The 27,840-nt window shown below is 39.6% G+C and overlaps 1 protein-coding gene across 1 annotated transcript in view; it reads left to right on the forward strand.

Annotated features, from left to right (window-relative positions):
* The window catches only part of LOC149002390 (protein kinase family protein / protein phosphatase 2C (PP2C) family protein), an 89,943-nt gene extending 62,449 nt beyond the window's left edge, over positions 1-27,494 (forward strand). Inside the window, exons 11-12 of the mRNA XM_089136303.1 lie at positions 13,104-13,199; positions 26,865-27,494. Of these exons, the coding sequence (XP_088992429.1) occupies positions 13,104-13,199; positions 26,865-27,059 (291 nt within the window). The 3' untranslated portion in view covers positions 27,060-27,494. The remainder of the gene's footprint in view (positions 1-13,103; positions 13,200-26,864) is intronic.
* The last annotated feature ends 346 nt before the right edge of the window (positions 27,495-27,840 follow it).

Below are 27,840 nucleotides of genomic sequence, written 5' to 3' on the forward strand. Positions count from 1 at the left end.
TGGCTAAAAAGTTGAAGAGATTCGTTTGAATCCATTAGTGATGGCTCATAGATTTCATCTGATTCCAAAACGTCTAAACTATGCTTGTCTCTAGTTGTGATAATGATTTTGCTTCCCACACCAAACCATTCGCAATTCCCAACAAAACATTCTACTTGGTCTTCATGATCCACATCGTCTAGGACAAGAAGGACCTTTTTGGAACATAACCTTTGTTGGATCACTTTGGTACCAACATCCACAATAGTAATATCTCAACCTTCATACTTCAAGGTTCCCATAAAAGTTGTTTTTGCGATCAACAAGTCCATTAGGTCATTAAGCAGTTTCTTGAACATTTGCAATAAAGCTATACCCTTCAAAGTGATTAAAAACTTCATTATAGACAACTTTAGCGATCGTTGGTTTTCCAATGCCTCCAAGGCCTTGGATTCTGATACTTTTTCTGTTGTCAGATTCAATGTCTAAACGCATCAACATTTCTCTAAAGCGAGATCCGACTCCCACTAAATTGTTATCTTCACTTAAGGGTCTTTTCTTCAAGTTGTCATGAACTGCATTAACAACTTCTTCAATTACCTGTCCTTCATATCTGCATAACTCAAATATGTAAAAATAAGTAAATAAATAAATAGATAAGAAAAGAAAATATATATCAACACTATATGCAAGAAAACAAATTGAAGAATATATGATATTGAAATATGGAACTCTTCCTATGCATTTGTATGCTATTTCTTTGTTTAAGTTTCTGCATTTATCCTAGTTAGAATCAGTTAGGAAACTAATATTTTTGCAATAAATTTCTAATACTTTGGTGGGAGCTACATAACTGATACTGCTACTGGTACTGGTACTGGTACGACTGGAGGCTCTGATGGATATCCAACGATGGAGTCCAAAAATGATCCGCATGCTCCATCCCTATATCTATATGCAGACATACTGCTTGAATTAGAAGATGACCCACCATAAGCCCCACCATGCGCACTCGGACCAGCAGATGATTGACAATATCCTCCACCATAGGCTCCAATATGTCCATATCTGTATCCAAGCCCATAAGCCCCATATGGTGTAACCTCACGCTCTCTTTGCTATTTAAGCTCTTTAATCTTATCAAGCCTGCCAAGCTACCCATGTCAAGGTCCTTTTGGCTCAGTGGGTGGAATTGGCCATAGGGCCCTCCAGTATAACCCTTGGATGTGGAGCCCCTATCCCTATGACGAGGTATGCCACCATGATCCATATCCTAGATGGCATGGGTGAAGTGTGACTCCCAGATGTGTTTGACGTGGTTTGGTTGTGCTTGTGTCTCTAGTAGTGGATCCGCCGTATGCTTTGGAAGTCCACCTCCACGACCATCATCATCCGCAACCTATTTATCATCCCAACATTCCCATCATGACCACCACCACCATCGTCATCCTTGTGCTAAGTCTGGAGCCAAGGTCTCATCCAGATCCTGCACGTATGTGGAAGGCACGAAATCATTGACATGCATGGTTAGGGCCATCATCAAATCCAAATGCACAAAACCAGCTGCCTCTTGTCTGTGTACTCGACCGCATTAGCCATGTATGCATTGACATTAACACCCATATGACGAGCAATCTCTGGGTCAGGCCTCCCTCCAAGCTGGTCCAACACTGGTTCACCCCTATCCTCACCTACTTAGTGAGGGGTTCCTCATCATCTGATTCCACCTCGATGATATTGGAGAGGTCGATGGTCTTCTACTCCCCTGACTCTCCACTTCGTCCTTTATATGGTGCATCTTAAATTAGAGGTTGTAGTTGATGAACTCTAGATCATTCAACCGATGACTCCCTAGTATGTTCCTCCACTTCGAGTGGATTAGGTTAAATGTGCTCAGTTCCTTTCACATCCAGATGGGGAGTAAGTCTAGGAGAGGACCTTAATCACCACTTTCCTAAGGTTAGATAACCCAACACTCAAGTCCATTATGAAAGAAAACATTAAGTTCATATTTAATAGATAATCTCTTAACTTGTAAAATGTAATTATTATACGAGTTATGCGTCTAAATTGGATCAGTGTTAGACCATCCCTTCACAACAACATTTGCTTCAAAGGACTTGAATCCATCCCTAAAAATTTTGATCTGCAATCATTTGTAATGATGGTTCGCTAAATTCTTTCAAATTGTCAAATTCAAGTCCTAAGTCTTAATACCCTGCTCTCTCACCTCATTGTAATAGAAGCAACCATAGCCATCATGGCCTTAAGCAGCTTTGTGTTTAACCCCAAATGGTCGTTGTGCTGATATTTGGGGTTGAGATAATAGGCTTCACCATTTACAAACTCACTATTAAATCTAAGATTTTCATTAACATAAGAATGAATGAGTTACCAACAACGTAGGATATTTACTTACTGATCTTGTGCAATGGATGCATAAGATGGGTGGTCCATTGAGCATCAATGATGTCCAGTAGACTCTTGCAGCCTCTTGGATTTGCTTGATCTATGGCCACCTTAATGATCTGAATGGCTACATATAGGTGGGGTAGAGTGGGCTCCCTCATGCACGAGTCCACCATATGCAAGACCTTTATAATGGGCTCCCTGGTTTGCAACACCATCCCCACCTGTCTCCATAAATCATCCGATGATATGATACCTTGTGCAATGCTCCCGCTGTTGGTCCTAGATTATGACAAAAACATTAAGTTAGTACTTAATAGATAATCTAATAATTGTATAAATTTTTTTATCTAACTTGGATCCACTCTAATCAAGCCACGCCTCGGATGCAAACATGGATCTCAAGCCCGTTCTCTTCTCCATTATACTCATCAGGGCGATGAAGTTTGTCACACGACCTTGTGACACTGGGTCGCACTAAGTCACCGCCACATGCCCGCTTCATCATATAAAGGGTATACAAATGATTACATATGAAATTCGTGATGTCTTGGCCATATACATTATGCTTTCAACCATGGTAGAAGATCTCGCTCTCGAGCGAAGATCTCGCTACCATGAAATACCGAGATCTCGGTCGAGATATGCCAATTTTTGGAGTCAACTCGGTAGCCCATCCTGGTGGGTTTTAGGGTCCCAGTTGGGCTAAAACTTGGTATTTAGCCTATTGAAGGCCTTTTGAACACACTAGTGGTCTTGGATTTGTGAGAAAACATCCCTAAGTATGATTTCTAAGTCTACCCATAGTGTGAAACCGAAATGCTGTAGGATTAGAGAATGGTAGGTTATGTAACATGGAATATAAAACCATTAAGGCATATAAATAAAAAGGCAAGTGCATCAAATACATCAAATAACTTAACTGTCATCAAAATTCCATCCATATGAGTATTACAATCTTGACTTTCAAGAATAGAATGATAAAGTTATACCTCCGTTAGAAGTTCTATATAAATCATTAACGCATAAGTTCATAAGACAAGTAGAGAATGATTGAGCTTCCTTTGATGTTGTAGATGTGCTGAAAGTTTTGCAAGTGAAAATTTGGTTGAAATCAGCAAAAAAAGGGGCAAAATTTGAGAGTTCCAGCGAGATATGACAAGATTTGAGGCGAGATATGGCCATATATAGCGAGATATCGGCGAGATCCAATTTTGAAGATCTCGATCTTGATCTCGTCTCGGTTTATGAAAAAACCGAGATATCTCGCGAGATCTCCTACCATGCTCTCAACAATCTAGATCTTCCAAATATCCTTTAGCATGAGGTTGATAGAGTGGGCTGCACAAGGTGTCCAAAATAGATTATACTTTAAATGACCTCATCATCATCTCACTGGCCTTCTTGAAATTGGAGCTATTGTTAATGACGATCTGTACAACACTACTCCACCCCACCTCCACCACGTCTTGTAGAAGTCTAAAGATATACCTATGGTCTATCACCAGACTAGTTGCATCCATAGATCTTAGGAGGATAGTCCTCCTATCACAGGACACCATGAAGTTGATGATGGATATTTTTTTGTCGAACCGGTCCATCCATTAAACATAATGGTGACTCCATAGGTCTCCTAGTAGGGCCTCATCTGCCCAATTTATTCCTCTAACTCATGCTTTTGTTGTGTGAGGTATGTGTTCAAGATCTCATGAGGGTTGGGGCTAGTGTGTTCATAACCTGCTTCTACAATAATGTCTATCATGTTCTTGTAACAAGGCCCTGTGCTGGGTTGGCTGGAATGGCATTATACAACATCCATTTCGCCTTAATTTACCTTCCCCTTCATATTCTTCCGAACTCTTGTAATCTTGGACTGCTTTGCCCCCTTCTTCCTGAAACATCGAGATCTGCCTAGTATCGGAACATGTTGCTATGGATAACCTATTGATAAAGAAGGGGCAACTCTCTAACTCCATGACCTCCTTAATATGCTGAAACACCACTTCTGAGCTAGATGGTCCAACCCCTATAGCTCTAGAGGGACCAGCTCCTACAGCTCTAGCTCTGGCCCTCTCCTTCTCCTACTCGTGCAATGCCCTACTCTCTGCCATCGCACAACTCATCTTCCTTGCCTCTTCTTTGTATACATCCATGGGATCAACATCCTCATCATTATCAGAATCAATGCAAAATGCCGAAGACCCCCTGACCGCCTCATTTAGTACTCTAGCCATTCGTTGCTTATTTGCTTTCTTCTTCTCTGTCCCCTTTTCTAATTCTTTCACTACCTTCACTGCCTCTACTAACACAGTTATGCACGTCATAACGTCCTTTGAACTACCATTGAGGTGTGCCCTGAACCTACTAATGCTACCTCCTAAAAACCTCTTGCCGTAGAAATTACATTGTCCTCACTTTGTTACCATCTAACTATCGTGCAGGGTCAACCCTCCCTCCTTTGGGAGCAGCGACCTATGCATGTGCCTACTCACCACCCTCTCCTTGCCTTTGTGGCCGCTCTCCACCCTCCCCTTGCCTTTATTGTGAACCACACCCCCATGTGATCCAGCTAGCCTAACTCCTAGACATGATCACTGTTGCATACAAAGTGCTTACATGAGTCACTGAAAATTAGCTGCCCATGTATTTTTTAAAATATAAAATGAATTTTAAAATTTTTCCAGTTAGAAGTTGGCTCCCCATAGCAAACCGGCGATAAAACCATATGGACAACACTACAAAAACACAGAAAAAATATTGTTTGAAACCTTTTTACCTATTTTCCCCCTAGTTATTTATATTTTTATAAATATTTTAATAATTTTCAAAAAATAAGATGATATATTATTGGTTGGAAAAATGTTCGACTCCATAAGACCTTAGATCGGCCCATGAGTTCAACATATATTTATTCCATCACCATAATAAGGCATATAACATCTATATCTTTTACATTTTTTGTGTAGGAAAAATAAGTTCTTAGACATCGGAAAATAATAAATCATCCACTTTGCAAAAAAAAAATCTCAATACTACGAGTATATAAGTCGCACCACAATGTTCTAACTATATTAAATTCATACACATCCGACAACATAATATCATGCATTTTGCAATAATATAGTCTAGAAAAGAACGATTACCTTTAAGATGAAAAACTCCAACATCTGTGTGAAATGCCACTAGATCCACACGATGCGCTAGTTTGCCAACAAGAACCACGCAAGAACAAGTGGTAGATGTCGAAGATCGACTCGACAGGGCAAAAACACTTAAGAAATAAGAGAGAAGCTCTGGCAAGATTACTTTTATAGGCGAGATTTTGATCAAAATCTCATGAGATATGGAACATCTTGTGAAATTTTGTCCAACGGTTGAAATTTAGCAAGATTTTGATGAGATTTCAAACTATTGTGTTTTGCCCCCATTTTCATTTTGCTGGTTACCGATATGGCGAAATCTCAGCAAAATTTTGCCGAGATTTTGCATAATTTAGAACCTTGCCTAAGATCCTTGGTCATCTTTTCTTGTCCTTTAGGATCTCCTTGCTTCTCCTTGCCTCTTTTATGCATTTTATTTTGAACTTTGGGCCCCAAACTCCCCCCCCCCCCCCCCCTCCCCCCCGCGCGCCCCCCCCCCCCCCCCCCCCCCCCCCCACAAAAACCGAGATCTCGACCGAGATGGCGAGATCTCGGTCGAGATATGCCGAAAATTGGCGATAGTCTCGGTAGCCCATCTCGGTGGTTTTAGGGCTCGGTTGGGCTGAACTTGGTACTTAGCCTATTTAAGGCCTTTTGAACACATTGGTGGCCTTGTTTGTGAGAAATAACCCTAACTATGTCTCCTCGTTGACCCTTGTGTACCGTTCTGTGTTGCAGTTATAGTCTTAGAGATAGACAACATGTATGTAATTATGTAAAGATATCAGTAATTCAGACTTCGTTATGAGTTATCATTTATCACCATCGTATCATACATATATATACATATTAACATTACACATCGTATTCAGTCAGTCACAGTGATCAGTTCAAACTTCACTATCGATTCGTAATATTGTTAAACACTTAAATAGTTAAATGTCTTCAAATTTTACACCATAACTCCATAAGATTAAGAAGATTACAACTTACAACTTACAACTTACGCTAGAGTATCACTCAACATTCCGCATCATTGATTCGACGGTGGCCACATATGACTCCCGTCAATTGATCACAGTATGTCACTTCGGTTTATATGATCATTATATGTTTGCATGTCGAATCTTGGAGGAATAGCGTCGGTCCGTCTCATGGGTGGGTGAGGCCATTGTTGTTGTTGTTGTTCTATAGTTGTTGAGTATTTGGGTCGGTTTCTAACCACTCATTTAACCCCACCTTCACTCCCATTGCATACTCTCCGGTGAGGGTCTTGAGGATAGTATGACCTCCATGGTACCCCCTTCTGCCGTCTTGATCCCCATTTGGTCCCCGGTGATGGCTCTGCTGTTTGAATCACTCGTCTAGGCTCGTGCTTCCCTGTTCTTCGTCTGCTGCTTGCATGTTGCATCATCTTCGGTTGCCCCGCCTTGCTTTGTCTGCTCTTGACTCCTCTATGTCCGAGGTGGCTTGGCTCCTGTGTCGGTGACTCGGACTTGGAGGTGAGTCGTGCTCCCTTTGTTGCGCCCTTCCACCGCCGCCAGCGTGCCTCCTGCTCCTCGATGTCCGTTTGGGCCCTTGGCCGTCTGGTTGGTGGTTCTCGGCATCATCTCCGTCCCCTCTGTTGTCACCTCGTTGTTTGTCCCGTGGCTCCCTGGTCGTTGTCCTTCTGCCGCTCCCCCTCTCGAGATGTGCTCCCTCTCCCCCTGGTAGATCGGGCTCTCCCTTCCCCTCCTTGGGCCCCTCGATCCCTACCCCGATATTGACATCATCTTCCTCATCTTCTCGGGGGCTCGTGATTTCTCCTCTCGTTCCGTTGTCGTCTCTTTTATCTTGTATGTGCCCTACTCTCGATCTCATTTGTAATGCACATACACCGTTCTCGAGCCTCTTCTCCCATCTGTTCCGTCCTTCTTGGATGCGAAGGTGCTCGGTTCCTCTCGGCCGGGATGGCAGTCTGTGGGTCTTTAATTGCTATGTCCCCAGATTTGGCGCACTAATTCCTTGACCACCGTCCTGCATAACCTGTGCTTAGGCGCTCTTTATATTTATATACTTATCGTTATCATTTATAAGTTTGACTTATAGTCTATGACTTATGACTTAATGACTTATGGGTAGTACTATTTACCAGATCTTTTTTTCCTGGTTGCACCTTGAGGCTTTCCAACTCCCAGGCATCCCTACTCCCGTCGTCACCATTCACCATTCTTCAATTATTGTATTATCTATTATCTGTATATGCTTTGGCTTGCACTAATGCGGTTGAGAACAATTGAATAGTTCTCACCTCTCCATTAATTGTCCCTTGCATGATGGGATTTGACACGCTTCTCCACCACCTCTTGCCCGCATCATCCTTTACATCGCCCCGGATCATTCTTGTTGGTACTTTGGGTTGAGGTAGTGCTTGCTTGTGGTTTTGGTTATGACTTAGTGATTTGGTTGTTTACTAACTTACTTGTTTATAAATTATAAGTTATAGTTATAACAAATGATTTAAATTAAGTATACAACAAAACTTAAAGACTTAGTGACTCACCGCCAGTGCAAAGGATGCATCAGTGCATCTCCCATCTATTATCGATGATCCTCTCGTAGGATTTGAGGTGCTAGGGGCAGCGCTCTAACCAACTCTTTCATTTGCTGGAGGGCAGCATATATGTGGGGCATTGTGGGCTTCTTCTCCGAATCCACCATCCTTAAACAACACAATAGGCTCTATAATGCCCAGTGTCCTATTCAGCTGCCTCCAGGAATCATCGCAATGGTTTGTTGGGCTAGTCTGCATCGGATGGCTGATCCACGCCAACCAACCACTCCTCACTTGCAACATGTGCCACCCACCACTTTCTTCCGGCTTTTCGAGCTACATAGTTGGTGGCAATCTAGTCAATCCAGTCCGACTGATCACCCTTACGTGGTTCCTCATCATCTTCACACATACCATGGTTATAAATAAATTACTTACCCTTCTAGCCCTCTCCCCGTCGATTGACTTTCTTTTCCCGTCCTTCACATAAGATCAATCGAATGAGCGCTGGTGTCCAGGGTGGATCCTGCTGCTCTTCTTCCTCATCAACATTTCACCAGCTTTTTTGAAGTTTGCACCATTATCTGTGACAATTTGGACCACATTCTTTGGCCCTACCTCGAGTACCACCTCCCTAGAGCTTGTGGTAGTCAGCATCTTTGATCTTATCCGAGGCATCCACCGACTTGAGGAAGGATGTCTTTCCATTGCAGCTCACCATGAAATTAATGATGGACTGTCTAGTAGGACCAGTCCATCCATCAGCCATCACAGTAACACCATATGTACTCCATTGTTCTTTTAATGATTCAATGTATTCATCCACCTCCCGCTTTACCTTGGGTAAATATTTATTCATTAATTCCCAAGCTGTTGGGCCTTTAACCCCTACACCTGCCCTAGCAACTGCATTGATCATCCCCTGATAGTATGGTGTTTTGGCTACATTGGGTGCAATGTTGTTATAGAGCATGAATTTGCTGATTGTTAACCTAGCTTCCTCCTCCCTACTGCCTTCTCTACCTCCAGCAAACATATAGGGAATGCTTCTTTGATAGATGTCTTGTTGGTTGAAGAGGGAGGGGTCTTGGTCAAATGTGGAATCATAATGTGTAGTCTTCCTCCTCCTCCTTTCGGTCCTCTCGAGTCTCGGTTCCTTGAAAACTATGTCTAGGTGGCATGGATGCCCCTGACCCCGAACCACCTGCTCCCCTTGTTTGTTCATATTGCCTCACACTATCAGCATGTAAGGACTGTCTGCTAGCTTCCATTGCAGCCTTCATTTGTCTCCATTCGGCTCGTGACTCAACACCCATAACCCTCCTCCTCTCTTCCTCATCGCTTGATTCCTCATCAACATCAAGAGTAGGTCTAGATAGCACTATATCCTCAAATTCCCTTTGCTTTTGTGCCATCTCTTCCTTTTTTTGTTTCCCTCCTCTTAAAGTTGCTGCAATTGTTTTTTGGACTTCATAAGGAACCCTGGGACACTTGGCAACATCTTTATAACCACCAGCCAAATGTTGCTTTAATCTGGTTGAACCACCAGAATTCAAAGTCTTGAGGCAATACTTGCATCGGGATTTCTTCTTGTCGGCATCGGTGGATCCCCATGTTGCCAAGCAATGTCCCGAGTCCCACTACCGTGCCGCCACTCCCACTAGTTGCCATTTAAGATTCAAATGTACAGCACTGAAAGTCTGAAATACATACATGAATCATGAATATTCCCAAATAATCATTAGAATAATTTTTAGATACATAAAAACATGTAAAAACAATTTATAAAACAACAAAACACACACTTTGTTCTAAGATAACATATATACACTGCTCAAACAAACATGTTAGTATTTTTAAAATAAACTACATAATATGAGCATCATTTTAAAAAAAAACAGATAAATTTTTAATAACATATTATTTTTTATAATTATTTTATGTAAAAATAATTTATAAAACAACAAAACACACACTTTGTTCTAAGATAACATATATACAATGCTCAATAAGACATGTTTGTATTTTTAAAATAAACTACATAATATAAGCATCATTTTAAAAAAAACAGATAATTTTTAATAAAATATTATTTTTCATAATTATTTTATTTAATTATTTAAATAAAAAATACAGCAAGCATGATAATCAAAATATTAATTCATGAGTTGTAGCCCTCTAAATGTAGTTTAACATAAATAATAATCACATTCATATCATAAGTATTTATTTATAATCTTTAATTTTAATTTTTAGATAATATATTTTTAAATACGAAAATTAAAAAAAATTAATAACAGAAAATTAAAATTTTTCCATGAAAGTGTAGATCTAAGCTTGAAAATCAACATATATTTATATCACACTCATACAATCATTGTAGAACCTTGTATTTGAAAAAATCAAATTTGGGGGAAAATCTTACATTTCTTGAAGATCCCTTGAAATATGCTTGAATCACTACAAATATGCTTCAATTTGTTGTTGTAGATGAGTTGATGATGTTGCTATGTTGAATCCCCAACAAATTCCGGCCAAATTCCGGCCAAAATGAAGTTTTCCGGCCAATTTTGGTGATCCACGAGATGAGGAGAGAGAGGGCTCGGAGAGGCGAGATTGCCTCTCTCGGCGAGCAGGCCTTTAAAAGCCTCAAAAGAAGAAAAATCCCACCGTTGCGAGATCTCGCCGAGATATTGGCGAGATCTCGCGGATGGCGTCTCGGCGAGTCGCTCCGCGTCTCGCCGAGTCCGTCTCGCCTTTCTAAAGGCGAGATATCTGGGGGGGGGGGGGGGCGCGGCGCCCCCCCCCCCCCCCGTTCTCTCCAACCACCACCCCCCCCCCCCTTTTTTTTTTTTTTTTCCCCCTTCTTTCTCCCCCCCTCTCCCTCTTCCCTTTGTTCCTTCTTGTGGGTTAAGTGTCCAAAAAATATGAAATTGATGAATTTATGATTGCCGACTTCAGGGGCAATTTCTTTCGGGTGATTGGGGTTCTATTCATGTTGTGGAAGCTTGCATGGAAGGTCTCCTGGCTGTTGTTGTGCACTCTATTGATGATGATGAGCTTGATCAGGTAACGGATGATATTGGTCTTCCTCTTTGCTAGGATTGTCTCCAGTTGGAGGATCAGAGGAGACAAATGAGTATGTGGGTGGGAGGAAGTCAATGAGAGGATTGATTAGGGGGAGGTTCTGACCATGGGTATCAATGTCCATGAGGAGAGGTCAGTTTTGATGGATATCTAGACCGGAGAAGAAGCAAGTTGTTGCATTGAAAGCCGTGAAGTGACCTCCTCCCATTGATTAACCTGACTTCATACATAGATCCATGCAGATTCAGGGATGGAGAAAATGGAAGAGGAGAGAAACGAGGGAGATTGTAATTGGAAGGTTAGATTGTCACATTACATTAAAGATACAAAATAAGACATAGTAAGGGTATTTTGTGAAAATGCCATTTCAGCATTGCCACATCAATGCCACCTCAACCTCCACTGTTTTTTATGATAACAAACACAACGTACTAATGTGTAGTTTGAGTTGTGTGTGCTTAGAATCAAGCCAAGTGCAATGGAACAAGACCAAGAGAAGACCAAATCAAGTTGGACATGAAGATTGAGCCAAGATGGACACAAGGACCTGATGCTTGAAGACTAAATTGAAGACTTGAAGACTTGAAGACTTGAGAAAAATCAAGCACAAGATGAAGACCTTAGGCCTAGGACACTTCACATGCATATAAACATACACTTGCATTCATTTTAATATAAAACATGTACATCATGTCATTTGAATGGCCTAGGACATGCTAGGAGTGTTTATGTGGACATAGGGTTGATTAGGACACCAAAACCCCATGAAAAATGCAAAGTCCAAGCTGGTTGTCCCTAACGGTGCACCATTGCATTGAAACGACTGATTGTTTCATTGAGAGCACACCGTTACCCCCAAACGGTTTGCTTTGTGAACATAGTTTGCATCACAAAGACCAAACGGATTGGTCTGTTTGGCCAAACACCGTCCGGAAAAGGGCGCACCGTCTGACTAATTAAAGCCCGACAGCCATTTTTTCCCAGATGGTGCACCGTCTCCCCAAACAATGCACCGTTTGAATTAGAATGCGACTTTATTTCTATCTGTTAGGACTTGCGGCTAGGGGACTTGAAGGCCATCTATATAAGCCTTACTATTCCCATTTGAGAGCCTCTACCTTTGTCGTAACATAAATATACTACACTCACTCTCAAGGCTCTCAAATTCTCAAAAACTTACTTGAGTTCTAGCCTCTCACCTTTACCCATTCCTTGAAGTGCATTGCAAGGAGGATAAGAAAAAGCTCATAGAAGCAAAGCTGAGGTGATTGAAGGATTTTGGGTCATAATAGTGGTGCATATCTTATCTACTTGCACATTCACTCTTAGTACATCACCTCTCACACAAGAGGTCAAGTGTCACGCTCATTTTTAGGTAATCACTAACCATACTCTTGTAATTTGTTGTTTTTAATTCTAGTCTAGGTGGATTAGAATTGGTTTAAAGTGCTCTTGCCCTGTTAGAACAAAGATTGTAAGGGGTGTTTTTGCCCTTAACCAACAGATATTTGTGAGGGTTTGATTCTCTACCCATTGTATTGAAAGAGATCATTAGTGGAACTCCATGGAGATCAAGAGAGGAGTGGACGTAGACTTGATATGTCGAATCATTATAAATTCTTGTGTTGTGGATTGATTGTAATTGTTTAATTTATTTAAATTTGCCAATTTACTCTTGAATTAGCAGTTAATCAAAGAATTTGGAAAATCCACTAGTTGTAACATATTCCACCCCCCCCTCTTTAGGTTACATTAACAGGGATGTTCATCATTCCTCTAACTCACGGTTCTAAAAGGGAAAGGGGCGTTCGGCCGATTTGGCATAGTTCTGGGGTGTCTATGCTTTTCACTATACATCGGTTCTTTGAAATATTCCTAATACTTAAAATATCCTAACTCATTACAAAAAATTTATGACGTGCTAATTTCATTTCTCAAGTTGTTTTAAATGACAGGTAACACGTTCTATTGGTGATGATGATCTGAAGCCTGCTGTAACATCAGAACCGGAGATAACTGAGATTATATTGTCAGCTGAGGATGAATTCCTGGTAAGGGCTATTATCTGTATCCACTTTTGCTTGAATATTGTATATTTTAAGGAATCATGTTTACTTGTAAAATCTTCTGCCTATGCCTTGCCTTTTTTCAATTGTGTCTAGCTCTTGTGTTGGTTCTGAGGGAATTTGTATTCTTTAAGATGTAAGAGTTTTATTTTGCGTGAGTACACAAAAACCTTACCAACTTGTCCAGCAAGTTGATGCCTATAAATTGGGGATACCTTTGATGTGCCAGCTGTATATATGGTGTCCCATATTAATCTACCTCCTCTAGGTTTTTCTTGGTTTTCTAGAAGCTCCTATTAAAATCATATTCTTTGGTTTTTGTCATTGGTCATACTTTTTTAGAACTTAAATCATTGATATGCATGGTCGGAGATCTCGCGAGATATCTCGCTATTTGGAGAGAGCGAGACGAGATGAGGGTTGAGTTGGGAGATCTCGCCAACTTTGGTCCAACCACCTGCTTTAGGGGGTTTTAAAACCCCCTATCTCGCTTGAGAGAGGCATATCTCCCTGCAACTCTCAAAACTTGCCGGAAACTTGATTTTTGGCAGGAAGTTTTTGGGGATTCAACATCTAAACATCCTTAACACATCTACAAGATCATATTATCATCATTTAAGCCTATTTCAGCTAGATCTTCAACAAAAGTAAGATTTTCCCCCAAATTTGAATTTTTTAAATAGAATGTCCTACAATGGGTGTGTGAGTCTAGTATTAATATATGTTGATCTACAAGCTTTAATCTACACTTTCATGGAGAAAATTTTATTTTTCTGCTATTAATTTATTTTTTGAATTTTTGTATTTAAAAAATATATTATCTAAAAAATTAAAATTAAAAATATATAAAAAAAATACTTATGATATGAATGTGATTATCACTTTTTTTAAACTGCATTGAGAGGGCTACAACCCTATGCATTCATATTTTGATTATTGTGCCTGTTGTAATTTTATATTTTATTTAAATACTTAAACAAAATAATTATGAAAATTAATACTTTATTAATTTTTTTTAAGTGATGCTCATATTATGTAGATTATTTTAAAAATACAAACATGCCTATTTAAGCATTGTATATATGTTATCTTAGAACAAAGTGTGTGTTTTGTTGTTTTATAAATTGTTTTTACATGTTTTTATTTATCTAAAAATTATTCTAATGATTATTTGGGAACATTCATGTATGTGTTTCTGTGTTGTAGACTTGTATCTTAAATGGCAACTAGTGGGAGTGGCGGCACTGGCAGTGGGACTTAAGACATTGCTTGGCAATATGAGGATTCACTGACTGCCGATAATAAAAAAATCCCGATGCAAGTATTGCCTCGAGAACTTGAATTCTGGTGGTTCAACCGGATTAAAGCAACATTTGGCTGGTGGCTACAAAGATGTTGCCAAGTGTCCCAAGGTTTCTTATGAAGTACAAAAAGCAATTGCAACAACTTTAAAGGAGGGAGACAAAAAAAGGAGGAGATGGCACAAAAGTAAAGGGAATTTAAGGATACAATGCTATGTAGACCTTTTGTTGATGTTGATGAGGAGAGGAGGGTTATGGGTATTGAGTCACAGCTGAGTGGAGACAGATGAAGGCTGCAATGGAAGCTAGCAGATAGTCCTTACATTTGAGAATGTGAGGCCAAATAAGAGAAGCAAGTGAATTTCAATTATTAGTAGCATACTCAATCAAACGGGTGATTTTCTCGCCTACTACGGATCCCATACTACCCACCATGAACTGAAAATCCATAAACCCAATTCCTACGGGAATACCATTTAGTTGACCCATGCCTATTTAAACAGCCTTAGTTTACCCTATCTTTCGTTGATAAGAATCGATATGCTCTCTATAAGGTTCCTCCCTTGAATCAAATTCAATGGGGTCCTTAAAGACCATGTCTTCATCCACAGGATCCCAAGTACCCAATTTGGTTTTAGAGGCATCCATGCCACCTAGACATAGTTTTCATAAAAGTGATAGGACTGAAAGGAGGAGGAAGACTATGATGCCACATTTGACCAAGACACCTATCAAAGAATCATTACATATATGTTTGCTGGAGGTAAAGAAGGAAGTAGGGAGGAGGAAGCTAGGTTGGTGATTAGCAAATTCATGCTCTACAACAACATTGCAGCCGATGTAGCCAAAACACCATACTATTAGGGGATGATCAATGCAATTGCTAGGGCAGGTGTAGGGGTTAAAGGCCCGACAACTTGGGAAGTAATGAATAAATATTTACCAAAGGTGAAGCAAGAGGTGGAGGAATACATTGGTTTATTAAAGGAAAGATGGACAACATATGGTGTTACTATGATAGCTGATGGATGGATTGGTCCTACTAGATAGTCCATCATTAATTTCATGCTGAGCTGCAATGGAAACACATCCTTCCTTAAGTCAGTGGATGCCTCAAATAAAATCAAAGATGCTGACTACCTTAACAAGCTTCTTAGGCAGGTGGTCCTCAATGTAGAGCCAAGCAATGTTGTCCAAATTGTCACAGATAACAGTGCTAGCTTCAAAAAAGTTGGTGAAATGTTGATGAAGAAGAAGAGTAGCAGAATCCACCTCTTTTGGACACCATGTGTAGCACACTCGATTGATCATATGTTGAAGGACTTGAGGAAGAGAAAGTCAATCAGCGCTGTGGTTGACAGGGCTAGAAGGGTCAGTAATTTTATTTATAACCATAGTTATGTGCTGAAGATGATGAGGAACCATTGTAAGGGTGATTTAGTCAAAACTAGATCGACTAGATTCGCCACTACTCTGTAGCTCTGAAAAGCTTCCAGAAGAAAGTGGGTGGGTCTACGGCACATGTTTGCAAGTGAGGAGTGGTTTAATTAGCGTGGATTTAGCCATCCTGATGCAGTAGTAGTCCAACAAACCATTGCTGATGATTCCTTTTGGAGGCAGCTGAATAGGGCAGTGAGCATTTTAGAGCCTACTGTGTTTGTTTTAAGGATGGTGGATTCAGAGAAGAAGCCCACAATGCCCCGTATATATGTTGACCTCCAGTAAATGAAAGAGTTGGTGAGAACTGCTGCTCATGGCTCCTTCACATCCTATGAGAGGATCATTGATAGATGGGAGACCCACTTGATGCATCCTTTGCACTTGGCTGGTGAGTCACTTTTAAGTCTTTATGGTTTTGTTGTATATTTTAATTTGCATTGTTAATTTGTTATAAGTTATAACGTCTAATTTATAAACAAGTAAACAACCAAATCCCTAACCAAATGTTTTATTTCCACAATATAAGCTTACTGCCTCAATCCAAAGTAACCATTACAAGAATGATTTGGGGCTTAATGTAAGGTTGATGAATGCGATGCAAGACATGGTGGAGAAGCTTGTGCCAAATCCTGTCATGCAAGGGACAATTAATGGAGAGGTGTGAACTTATTCAATTGTTTCTTCAACTTCTTACATAGTGCATATACAGTAGTAAAAGTACAATAATTGAAGAATTGGTGTACAGATCAGGGAGTTCAGGGATGCCTCTGGGAGTTTTGGAAAGCCTTCTGCGGTTGCAACTAGGCAAAAAAATGATCTTGGTATATAGTCCATTACTATAAGTTTATAACTCTATAAGTGATAACTGATAAGTTATGTAAGTATTAAGATTTACTTGCCTAATGCATTCTTATATTTGGTTATGCAGCTGACTGGGGGTGTTATATGGAACTAGTTTGCCAATCTCAAGGACATAGCAATTAAAATACTCTCACAAACTTGCTCATCCTCTAGTTGCGAGAGGAACTAGAGCATCTTCTCGCTGATCCATAGCAAGGTACGAAACAGATTGGGGAGTAAAAGGCTCGAGGACTTTGTGTATGTGCATTACAACATGAGATTGAGAGTAGGGCACGTACAAGATGATATGGATGACGAAAATCGGGAACCAATTGAGTTGACTGATATATTCCACGAGCCCCCCATAAAGGATGAGAAAGATGAAGTTATATATCAGTGGGTTAGGGATTAAGGTGGCCCAGTGCTAGATGGGCCAGGAGGGCAAACGAATCCTACCATTGCTAGATGTTGTGGCTAACCACATGTCTTCTAATGAGGGTCAAGCTGCTGTATCAGCATCAACAGGACCAAGTGTACCATTTGTGGAGCCACCTGGTCAACTTGAAACTATTGCAGTGATGTTTAGGAGTGGGAGTTCAGGTGATGCCAATGATACCATCCCTAAAGTCAGCCATCAAGTCATGGAGGCAGTCAGTCTGGTGGTGTTGTTGGTGGAAGTCAGGGTCAACAAAGGGAGTTACCTCCACAAGGTCCGAGTCATCCGACAGATGCGAGCCACAGTTCCCCTATCTCTCGGACTTATACTAGAGTAGGAAGAGGATATCAAACTAGGGGGAAACGAATGATGATGTGAGCATGCAGGAGAAGCATAAGCCTAGATCATGGTCATAGTGGTTCACAACAGCAAAGTTTGGCCAGTTGGCAGTCATTGGAGTACCTATACGGGGATCACAGCACCAGGTCAGATTACACTGGGTATTCTTCTTATGGAGATCATGTTATTCCTCAAGACCCTGCACCTGGAGAGTACACATATAAGAGTGAAGGTGGACTGTTGACTGACTAGTTTAGAAACCCCTACCCATATATTCAACAGTAACACAAACAACAAGAGCAACAACGGCTCTTTCACCCACCCACGATTAATGATTACCCCAGAATGTTATTCCTCCATATTTTGACATGGAGACATATCGGTCCCACATAAACCGATATGTGACATACTACAGTGATGAGTTGACCTGGAGTCATATGTGGCCACCGTTCAGAATCAGTTGATGCAGAATGTTGAGTGATACTCTTGCTGTCTTGTAGTCTTGTTACTCTTGTGAACTTATGGATTATTTTTTATAACTTACTAAAAGTCTAAAATTTCTTATGGTTGTAAAATTTTGAAAACATTTAAGTTCTTTGATAGTTTGATGTGTAATGTATTTGATACTCGATAGTTGATAACTTGAATTACTTGATATCTTTACATTACATGTTGTCTAACACAGCATTTCGGAGCATTTCGGTTTTACACATAGGGTCGACTTAGAAGATATACTTAGGGTTATTTCTCACAAAACCAAGGTGACCAATGTGTTCAAAATGCCTTAAATAGGCAAAATACGAAGTTTCAGCCCAACCGGAGCCTTAAAACCCACCGAGATGGGCCACCGAATTTACACCAGAAAATTTGTATATCTTGACCGAGATCTCAATTTTTTTAAGTGGCGAGATCTCCCACCATGTTGATATGTCGATTCCCCCCCCCCCCCCATAAGATTGATATGTCAGATTGATGTCAAACAATAGTCATGATGAATGATATTTCCAAATTGGGCCATAGTGCTATTGAGTAAAGAAATGGATTCCATGTATAGGCATGGTGAGCTGACATTCCGTCTTATATCAGAACCTAGCCAATGCAGTAGAAAGGGATGTAGCATTTTTATGGGCATAATTAGATCAAAACATACTTATCCTGACCAAGGTTTAATGGCAAGAGATTATTTTTACTTGATGATTTAAAACCACTCGGATAAAAATTTGTCATCCTCCATTAGCTGGATTTGAAAACAAATTGGAAGCTGTGCCATGTTGGCCTTTCAAAGTAATGTATCTTAAGAAAAATATATACATTAAAACTCAAAGTTCCACATCTGAGATTATTTTTGAACTGCTGAGTGTTTTCTGGATTTCATTTGATATGCTTTGAATTTGAATGTGTTACTCTGCTCTATATGGACCTTCCTCTTAGGCATTCTTTGACCCATATGTGTAAGAAGTTTCATGTATGCTTCAGTTACAAGGGAGATTTTCATACTTAAAATCATGGTCCAAGTTTTGAGGAAAACTCAAGAATCGATCCTGTGAAAATGGGAATTTTAGGTTGAAACTTGGGAAACTTCATGGAAACTTGACTTTTCCCTACAAGTTTCGACCGGTTTTAGGGTGTATTTTTGGGCAGGACTCTGCATTTAATCAAATCCAACAACATACATTTGTAATCTAGCTACTAGAGGCAATATATATTTAATTCAAAAGAATCTAACATCATTTGAGCATGAATATATATATATATATATATATATATATATATATATATATATATATATATATATATATATATATATATATAATTTTGTAGGTATTTTTTAAAATCAGGAAAATAAAAAATAAGAGCACACTTCAAAAATCAAACCCATCAATAGACATTTGTAAATTTAGCTACTAGAGACAACATATATTAAATTCACAAGAATCCAACATCATTTGATAAACAAAGAAAAAGTATAATTTTCTAGGTATCTTTTCAAATCAGAAAAATACAAAATTACTGGCACACTTCAAAAATCAAATCCAACAGCATATATTTATAGATCTAGCTACTAGAGACAACATCATTTGACCTAAAAAACAAAGAAAAAGTAAAAAAATTGGGGAAATAGCAAAAGCTTGAAAAACCACTTTATCATGGACCCGTTTCCTTTTGATTTTAACAAGTAAACAAAGATTACATGTAAAATAATTTTTTGTAAGAATAAATTATATCAATGAGCTAATAAAATATGTACAACTGAAAAAAACTAATTACCGCTGCCCTTCACATTTTCAAGGCCTCTTTCTTACAAACTCAAAGCTGATGTCTCGGTCTACCAATTACATCCATCTCCATATCTTTACTTATTGCATTTGGCCACATGTGATTCTTCTCCAATGATTGCTCCTTTGCCACTGATTTTGGCAAATAGTTCGTATTCATTTCTCTGTAACTGTGAGTGATCTTCCATTCAATCGCTTCTACATATGGCTGCACATCCCGCCCGCCATCTCTGAAGCACAATTGAAGGCAACCCCTTTTCTTGCACCAACACCACCATTGCCATGGAGTCTGTCTCCACTTAAACCTCATGTTCCACCCTTGAGGACAACCTTCCTTGAACCCTTTTACCGGTGCCTTGCAGTCTGCCACAATATTTGTTTTGAAGCCAAAAAAGATTCTAAAATGATGCTTCAGCTAGTATCCCTAAAAACACCTTCTTCTCCCACTTTGTGTAGTTTCCTTATCAAACTCCCATCAATATTCAGTTTTAACCATGCATTCAATGGTAAGACTTTGTGAACCTCAGGCGGCTGTCTTTTGGCATTTTCCTTCAAACTCACCCTAATCATTTTTTATAGTATTAAGTCTGACTGCAGCAGATTTCTGTTGTTTACCTTGATGCAACTTCCAGCCATATTATGAAACTTAGTTTTGTTTTGACCTGAAATTTCGGCAAAATACGGTACAAATTTGCATAATATTTCAATGCCCAATTTCGGTGAGTTTCAGTGTTCTTTTTGGCTAGGTTTCAGCTAACAACCTAATTTGAGGCTAATAAACACAATAGGAGTGTTATTTTTTCATAAAATTTAACCCAAAATGGTGTTCTTGATTGGCACATGCCCGGTTGTATGCGGGCAAAATTGGAAGTCTGGAACATGCATTTTCATAAATGTAAATAATATTATGCAAGAGAAACACTAAAATTTTCATTAAAAATGCAACAATGAGTACAAGGACAAGTAGAATTCAATATACAAGTAAAAGTGTAGAATTCAATACTCAGTTAAAAATTTCAATGAGTGATGTATAAAAATAAATGCATGAATCACAAAGAATGAATGAATAAGATACATTATACAAGATATCAGAAGTCCACAATAACAAATATACTCAATGAACAAGATCTAGTCTAGTCTTATCAAATGAACCATCATATGATTCACCATATCCATACACAAGCACTAAGCTCTATACGGTACAACCCCTTGGAATTTTCAAAATTTCATTGAAATTTCAATTCTAGGAAATTTGGGGGCAAAATTTCGCTGAAACATTGCTATATCAAATTTTGGTTCCCATTTAGTTTCGACAATGTCAAAATTATGAAATTTAGTCAACTCACTTTACATCAACTTGAACACCCACGTGTGGTAATGTCTTTCCCTTATACCTTCGTAAGTTCCTTTTGCTTCCAATGTGATATGCCACTAAAACCTTCAAACCATATTGTACGTAACATTGATGTTTTACACTGACCATTCCGTCATATACTGACACCCTCAATCTCTTTTTGATCCTCCAATTGAACACCAAACATTTCTACCATTAGCTGCCATATATCTCTGCTGTACGAACGCCACAGATGATCCTGGTTTTCTTCCTCCATACTGCACTCCACATCCACTGCTAACTTTTTCTGGATAAACATCTATCCGAATATGGACTATCCAGGCAGTAGCTCTGTCTTCCATACCATATTTCCCCATTCCACCTTAGGGTATTTTTGTCGAATCTGTGCTGTTTTGACAGTGAATTTCCCTTCTGCATCATCATGTCTCCATATGCATTTGTCTTGCCCATTCATGGAAGAAAGCCTGATGGTTTGGTCCTTCTACCCCCATCTTTAATATCTGAGATTCCACACAAGGAAACAACCCACTTTTTGGACTGAATAAAATATGCTCCATCACCTTCTTGCCTTGATTAATTAACTCATGATCTTGGAGACACACTACCACTGAAAAAGGTCTAATCCAGCAATCATGCTAAACTGAATACTCCTCCCATTCCCTACCAGCCATTGCTTCCCTTGCTCCTCCAAGTTCCACACTTTTCAAACCTGGAACCGATAGTATCGATGAAGAAATTGCACTTGGTTTCTAGGAACCACCTGCTGCCATAATACGAGCTCTAAGGCACTCACCCACCTTTGTATGGTCATGCTTGACCTTTCACACAAGCCTCATCAAACATGCCCTATTACCACCTCTCAATTTGTGAATTCCTAAACTGCTGTCATCTTTTGGCCTGCAGACATGCTCCCACTTGATAGTAACTCTTTTCAACCTCCTCAATTCTCACCATCAATATTATGTTTCTCAACCAGTGCTCTGCTAATTTGTTTATGGTTGAATGCCACACCAATAGATTGAGAAGTTGTGAATAGGAATACTTGAGATCATAGACCGAACTAGCTCCACGCTCGCTGCTTGAGATAGAAGCTTCTCCCTTAATCCTTGAAAACGATTCTTGATCTTGTCCAACATAGGCAACATCCTTTCCCTCATTACCCTTCCTTTGGACAACTCCACACCAAGGTATTTGTTGGCAAATTGGTTGCGGGAATACCTAGGACCTCAGATATCCGTTGCCTCCTGTGACTTGCTACAGCCCCATAAAAGACCTTGCTCTTTTCTAAATTTATTTGCTGATCTGAATAACCTTGATAGTCATCCAGAAAAAGACACCAATTTATTCACTTACCTCAGCGGCGCATTGGAAAATGAAAAATATCAACAGCAAACAACAGTACATATGGAACCCTCCACATGCCTTGGCCTTGCAATGGATTTTAAGTGCCCGTCTTCCACCAAGTTTTTGAGATTACAGAGGAGTACTTCTATAATTGTGAACAAGAGAGAAGAAAGTGGATAACCTTGAAGCAGCCCTTTGTCAACACTAAAATACCCAACCGGACCTCCATTGAGCAATACAGGCAGCCTTGATGTCTCTTAACAATTTTTTGAACCCATGCTATCCACCTTTCTAGGAAACCCAAACTTCTGCAACACATCAAAGAAGTCCCAGGCCACTGTGTCATAAGCTTTCTGTCAATTCCATGCTTAGCCCTCCACCTCTAAACGACTTGTGCATCATCTTCGTCAACTCCGAAGCCAAATTGATTTTCTCTGAAATTATCCTTCCTTTCTGGAATGCCCTTTGTTCCGAAGAAATAGTTTGAGGCAGCAGCAGTTCTAGGAAAAAGCTTGACATGCATATAGTGTCTAAATTTCTCTAGAGACATTGCCCCATCTGTCTTTGGTAATAAAGTGATTAAACTAATATTGACCCCAAAAAGCAGCCTACCATACCTGAAAAAGCATTGAACAGGTGAACATAAATCATACTTTATTATCTCCCAACACAGTGGATAAAAGCTTCCAGGAAAGCCATCCAGTCCTGGAGAACTGTCAGGATCTAGCTACCAAAATGCATTTTTTATCTCCTATTCTGAAACCACATCCTCTAACTTCTTTCCATCTTCCTCTTCACTAGTCACGGGATTGCATCGAGTAACCCTCCTTGTCTTACTGTTGCTGTCATTTATGAAAATTCTCATAAAAATCTTTTACATATTGTTCTAGAGCTGTCTGGTCAGAAATGCATATGCAATCTGCCCGCTTTAACATCCTAATCTTGTTCTTCGCTCTCCTTAATTTTACAGACTGGCGAAACAACTTAGTGTGGTGCCCTCCCTGTGCCCACTTTAACCTTGCTTTCTGCCTCCAAAGTTTCCCTTGGTCCTCCACAGCCTTCAAATACACTGTCTTCATCATTACCTCTTTGTCTCAAAGATCATGCGTCATCCTCGAAGATTCAATGACTCCCTGAACCTCTTCCAACTCCTTTTTTGGTTTTTTTCACAGCCTCATCTAAATGGGGAAATGGGAACTGAGCCCACTGTCTTAGGGACATTTTAGATACCCTCAGCTTCCACAAGTAAATGGTGATTGTTCAACGCTCCACTGAATACTGCCATGCATTTTTCACAACGTCCTCAAAACCCTTATACTCCATCCAGAGCTTCATAAGCCATCTCTGCCAACAAAAGCACTGGGGCATCATCAAAAGCACTGGGGCTTCATAACCCTTTTTTGGACTGTTACCCATCTCTGCCAACAAAAGCACTGGGGCATCATCTGAGGCAACACCTGTCAATACTATCTGAGCACACTCACCAAAAAAATCAATCCACTCTTTTGTGATGAAAGACCTATCAAGGACTGCTGCCACATGTCTACACCATCTATTGTTGGACCAAGTGACTTTTTTGCCATGTGAAGGGGTGGGAATCAATCACATTAGGTAACCTAAAATCCTGTATCTCTACGGCCGAACGTGTACCACCTGTGTTCTTGTTCGCTGCCACCACCATCTTTTTTCTCCATCTACACTGAGCAATTGAGTGGCCCTCTCTCTTGCAGTGCGTGCACCTTCCTGAGGATTCTTCATAAGCCACTTTTTTCAGAAAGCTGAAAACTTGTCATGTCCAAGGTTTGCATTGTTCAACCTGAATTTTTTCTACCCTTCGAACATCTAAGTCCACTTCCACCAACACTCGAGCAAAAACCCTTTGCTTTGTCCACCTGTCCAGGGCTACGGGCCTTCCCACAGCTTTTGCCATTGTTAATAAAAAAAAATTCATGCCAATACTCCAACCGAAGGTCCGGGAAAAGAACCCAGATGAGCTTGGCTTTCTGCTGCACATTGTAAATGTTGAGTCTGGTCACCACTTAGGAGACGAATTAGTTGATTCCCAACATGCCAATAACTTCTTTTACACGCTTCTGCCTTATAGGATCCTCTGATCTGAACTTAAAAGTTATATATCCTTTACCTAAGGGATGCGTGATAACCATGCTTCAATGGACCTTTCTAACCTCACTCTGCAGATATTTTAAGTCAGATGAAAATTTGCTCGACCTACTAGGGCAAACCGAAATTTATTCCTTTGCTCCTCGTATGCAGGTTGGGGAATCACAATCCGCTTTTATTGCCCTGCCTGAATTGGCTCTGGCAGTGAATCAATTGCAAGCCAGTCACTACTTCCTACCACCCTTGCATATGTAGCCTTCTTTGCACTCATCAGCAGTGAACCCACTTCTTGCATGCCCTCCTGTGTATTTCTCGCCTCCATCTCCCTGTAATCTTATTTCATATTCCTTTATGGTCCCAATACACCAAGATAAGTTCCCTGCAATCTCCCAGAAACAAAGATGAAACTCCAGGCCCTTCTTTGATGAGCAAGAAATTGTTTCTTGATATCCAACCTCACACTAGCCCTCCACCAAGATGGTAACAGAATTCAACAGGAGAGAAAGACCTAGTTCATGTTGGAACACCACCAAACCCTACAGAACTTACCTGGAGAAGGAGCCCTAGGTTGCCTCTAACAGAAAAAAAAAAAACCTTGATGTCAGAAGTCTTGGCTCCTGTTGTGCAAGAACTCCAGTTCCCTTAAAACAACCAGCCTCCTGATCTCTTGCAGAAATCAAGTCAAATCCAATATGCAGAGGGCTTTTGCTTTGTTTTTTTTTTTTTGAATCTCGATTTTGTCTTCACTCTAACTCTCCTTTATAGAGCTAGCTATCGTTGTCATTTTTAGCTAGAAATTGTCTCAGTTCTAGCCTGTCTTGGTTGTTTTCATGCATTCATCTCAAAAGAAAGGGAAGAGAGGGAAGGCCTCTTTGTATCTAGCCCTTAGGTACACATTACAGGCCCTACCGGTCAAGAAGTTGGTCAACTTTTGCATGAAAGAAAGTAAAAGAACGAGAATTTGTGCTAATGTTTATCAAACTTTTCATCGCCCAGCTCAAACTGAACGTGATGTGATCAAACTTATCTCTTCTTGACAACCAAAAGGATCCCAGACTCCTCAAGGAACCTAGAAACAAGATCACCAAAACCTGCTCAGACAGAAAACGAAGCTTCTTCATGAGAAGCTGGATCCACTGCACAGGAAGAGTGGGTTATATTTGATTTTCTTTGCGTCCGTATGGTTGCATGTAAAATATACTATAATTTTTTACATGAGTCCCTCCGTTTTCATTGGAAACAAAGTGCACCCTCTCCAAATTCAAAATCTTACAAAGACCCCCTCCACTTTTAACACCATTAGTAATTGCCACTAAAATTCATATTGATTTTTTAATATGACCATGTTACCCTAAACGAGATAAAATGACCATAATGTGCACGTCTAGGATTTCTATTTCAAAGTTGTACCACCATCAATACCCACCTCTTATCCCTCACACACAAATAGCAGTGCCCTCTTACCAAATCTCACAATCAACCATATCACCTGCCATTACTGCCAGAAAAGCATCACGGGGTTGAAACCACCAAGCATACACCAGAAGACTTCCATTTTTAACATTTTTTTGTTTTATCAAGTTATTGATCTTAATAGTTGATTTTAAGTTCAAAAGATGATTAGTTATCAGGTCAAATTCATCTCTTTCTGTCTTCATTTCTTTAGGGATCGATCAATGCGTTTATAATATACGGATTTGATTTTTTTTATATTTACGTCTTCCAATTGTTTTGCATGGTATGATGATGGTAAGCTTTGAATAGAAATTTTAGGCGTGGGCATTATAGTCATTTTCTCATCAGGGGTAATACAGTCATAATGAAAACTCAATTTGAACTATACCGGTAGTTACTAACAATGTTAAATATGGAGGGGTCTTTGTAAGGTTTTGATTTTGGAGGGGTTGCACCCTATTCCAATAAAAATGGAGGGGCCTCATGTAAAAACTTCAATATGCTATTACTAAATATGTTATAAAACTTATGTAACCTATGCAAATCACATGGGGTCATGATTACAATTTTTTTCTTTTTTTGTTTGGGGTGGGGGGAGAGGGGTTGAAAGAGTTTCACTTTGTTTCCCTTTAGAACCAGACAAACCTGTAATGTATATATGATGTCTAATTCCTAAAATTACTTTTGAACAGGCAAAGTGATATATGATAACCATTTGAATGGTTTTTGTGTTGCTTGAGTCAGGTCATGGCTAGTGACGGGCTTTGGGATGTGGTCAGTAATGAGGATGTCATATCAATAATCAGAAACACTGTTAAAGAGCCAGGGATGTGTTCCAAGAGATTAGCAACAGAAGCTGCTGAACGTGGGAGCAAAGATAACATCACAGTCATTGTCATTTTCCTCCGTCCGGTTTGTACAGCGGAGAGAATCTACTGATTGTACGCTGTGGGTTTTCTTAGGTAACAATTCTACAGACCTTAAATCCATTGGTTAAAATGTGTTCAAATGATATGGTGAGGGAATACTCTATAAAGTGAAGTCTACTTATTCATATTGATAAAAGTTGACTGGAGTTGAACAGAAGCTCCAAATAGACCAAGCTCGGTGGCTGCTCTTGGATTTTTGTATCAATCTAATAGCATTTCAGTTTGGCGTGTCCATTTTGAAACCTTTACAAATGGAACCCACTGACCAATATAAAGGTAATGCCGTCTACAACATGCTGAAGCTGAAAATTTCAGATATGGAAAATTTTGATGGGAAGGCAGAATGGCAGAAAAGATTATGTAAGAAATTGATGGACATCGTAACAGAAGCTTTGTCCCTTTTTTTCAAATTTCTTTTTATATGAAAAAAAAAAAAAAATTAAAATATAGATATTGTGTCGACGTACTGATCTTGTGGGACAACAAGACTCTAAGGGCCTTTTTGGTATTTAGTCTCATTCTCATGTTCTCATAAATTTTCAATTTTTTATGTTTTTGGTTTGTATCTAAAGACTTATTCTTATTTAAAACAGTAGAAAAACCTCATAATCCATAACAGAGTTTTAAGTCTTATTGTACATTAAAACATAACATATTAGCAACTTCTATATTTTTGGTTAAATAAACAGGGATCTTTTGACTTTTTTTTTTTTTTTTTGGGATGTGTTAGGAGCTTTTTTATATATAAGAGATGGGGATGTTGAATTTACAACCTGTTTATTAAGAGGTGA

Source organism: Hakea prostrata, chromosome 10, assembly GCF_041222555.1.
Source record: "Hakea prostrata isolate BN-2017 chromosome 10, UWA_Hpros_2, whole genome shotgun sequence".
NCBI classification, from domain to species: domain Eukaryota; kingdom Viridiplantae; phylum Streptophyta; class Magnoliopsida; order Proteales; family Proteaceae; genus Hakea; species Hakea prostrata.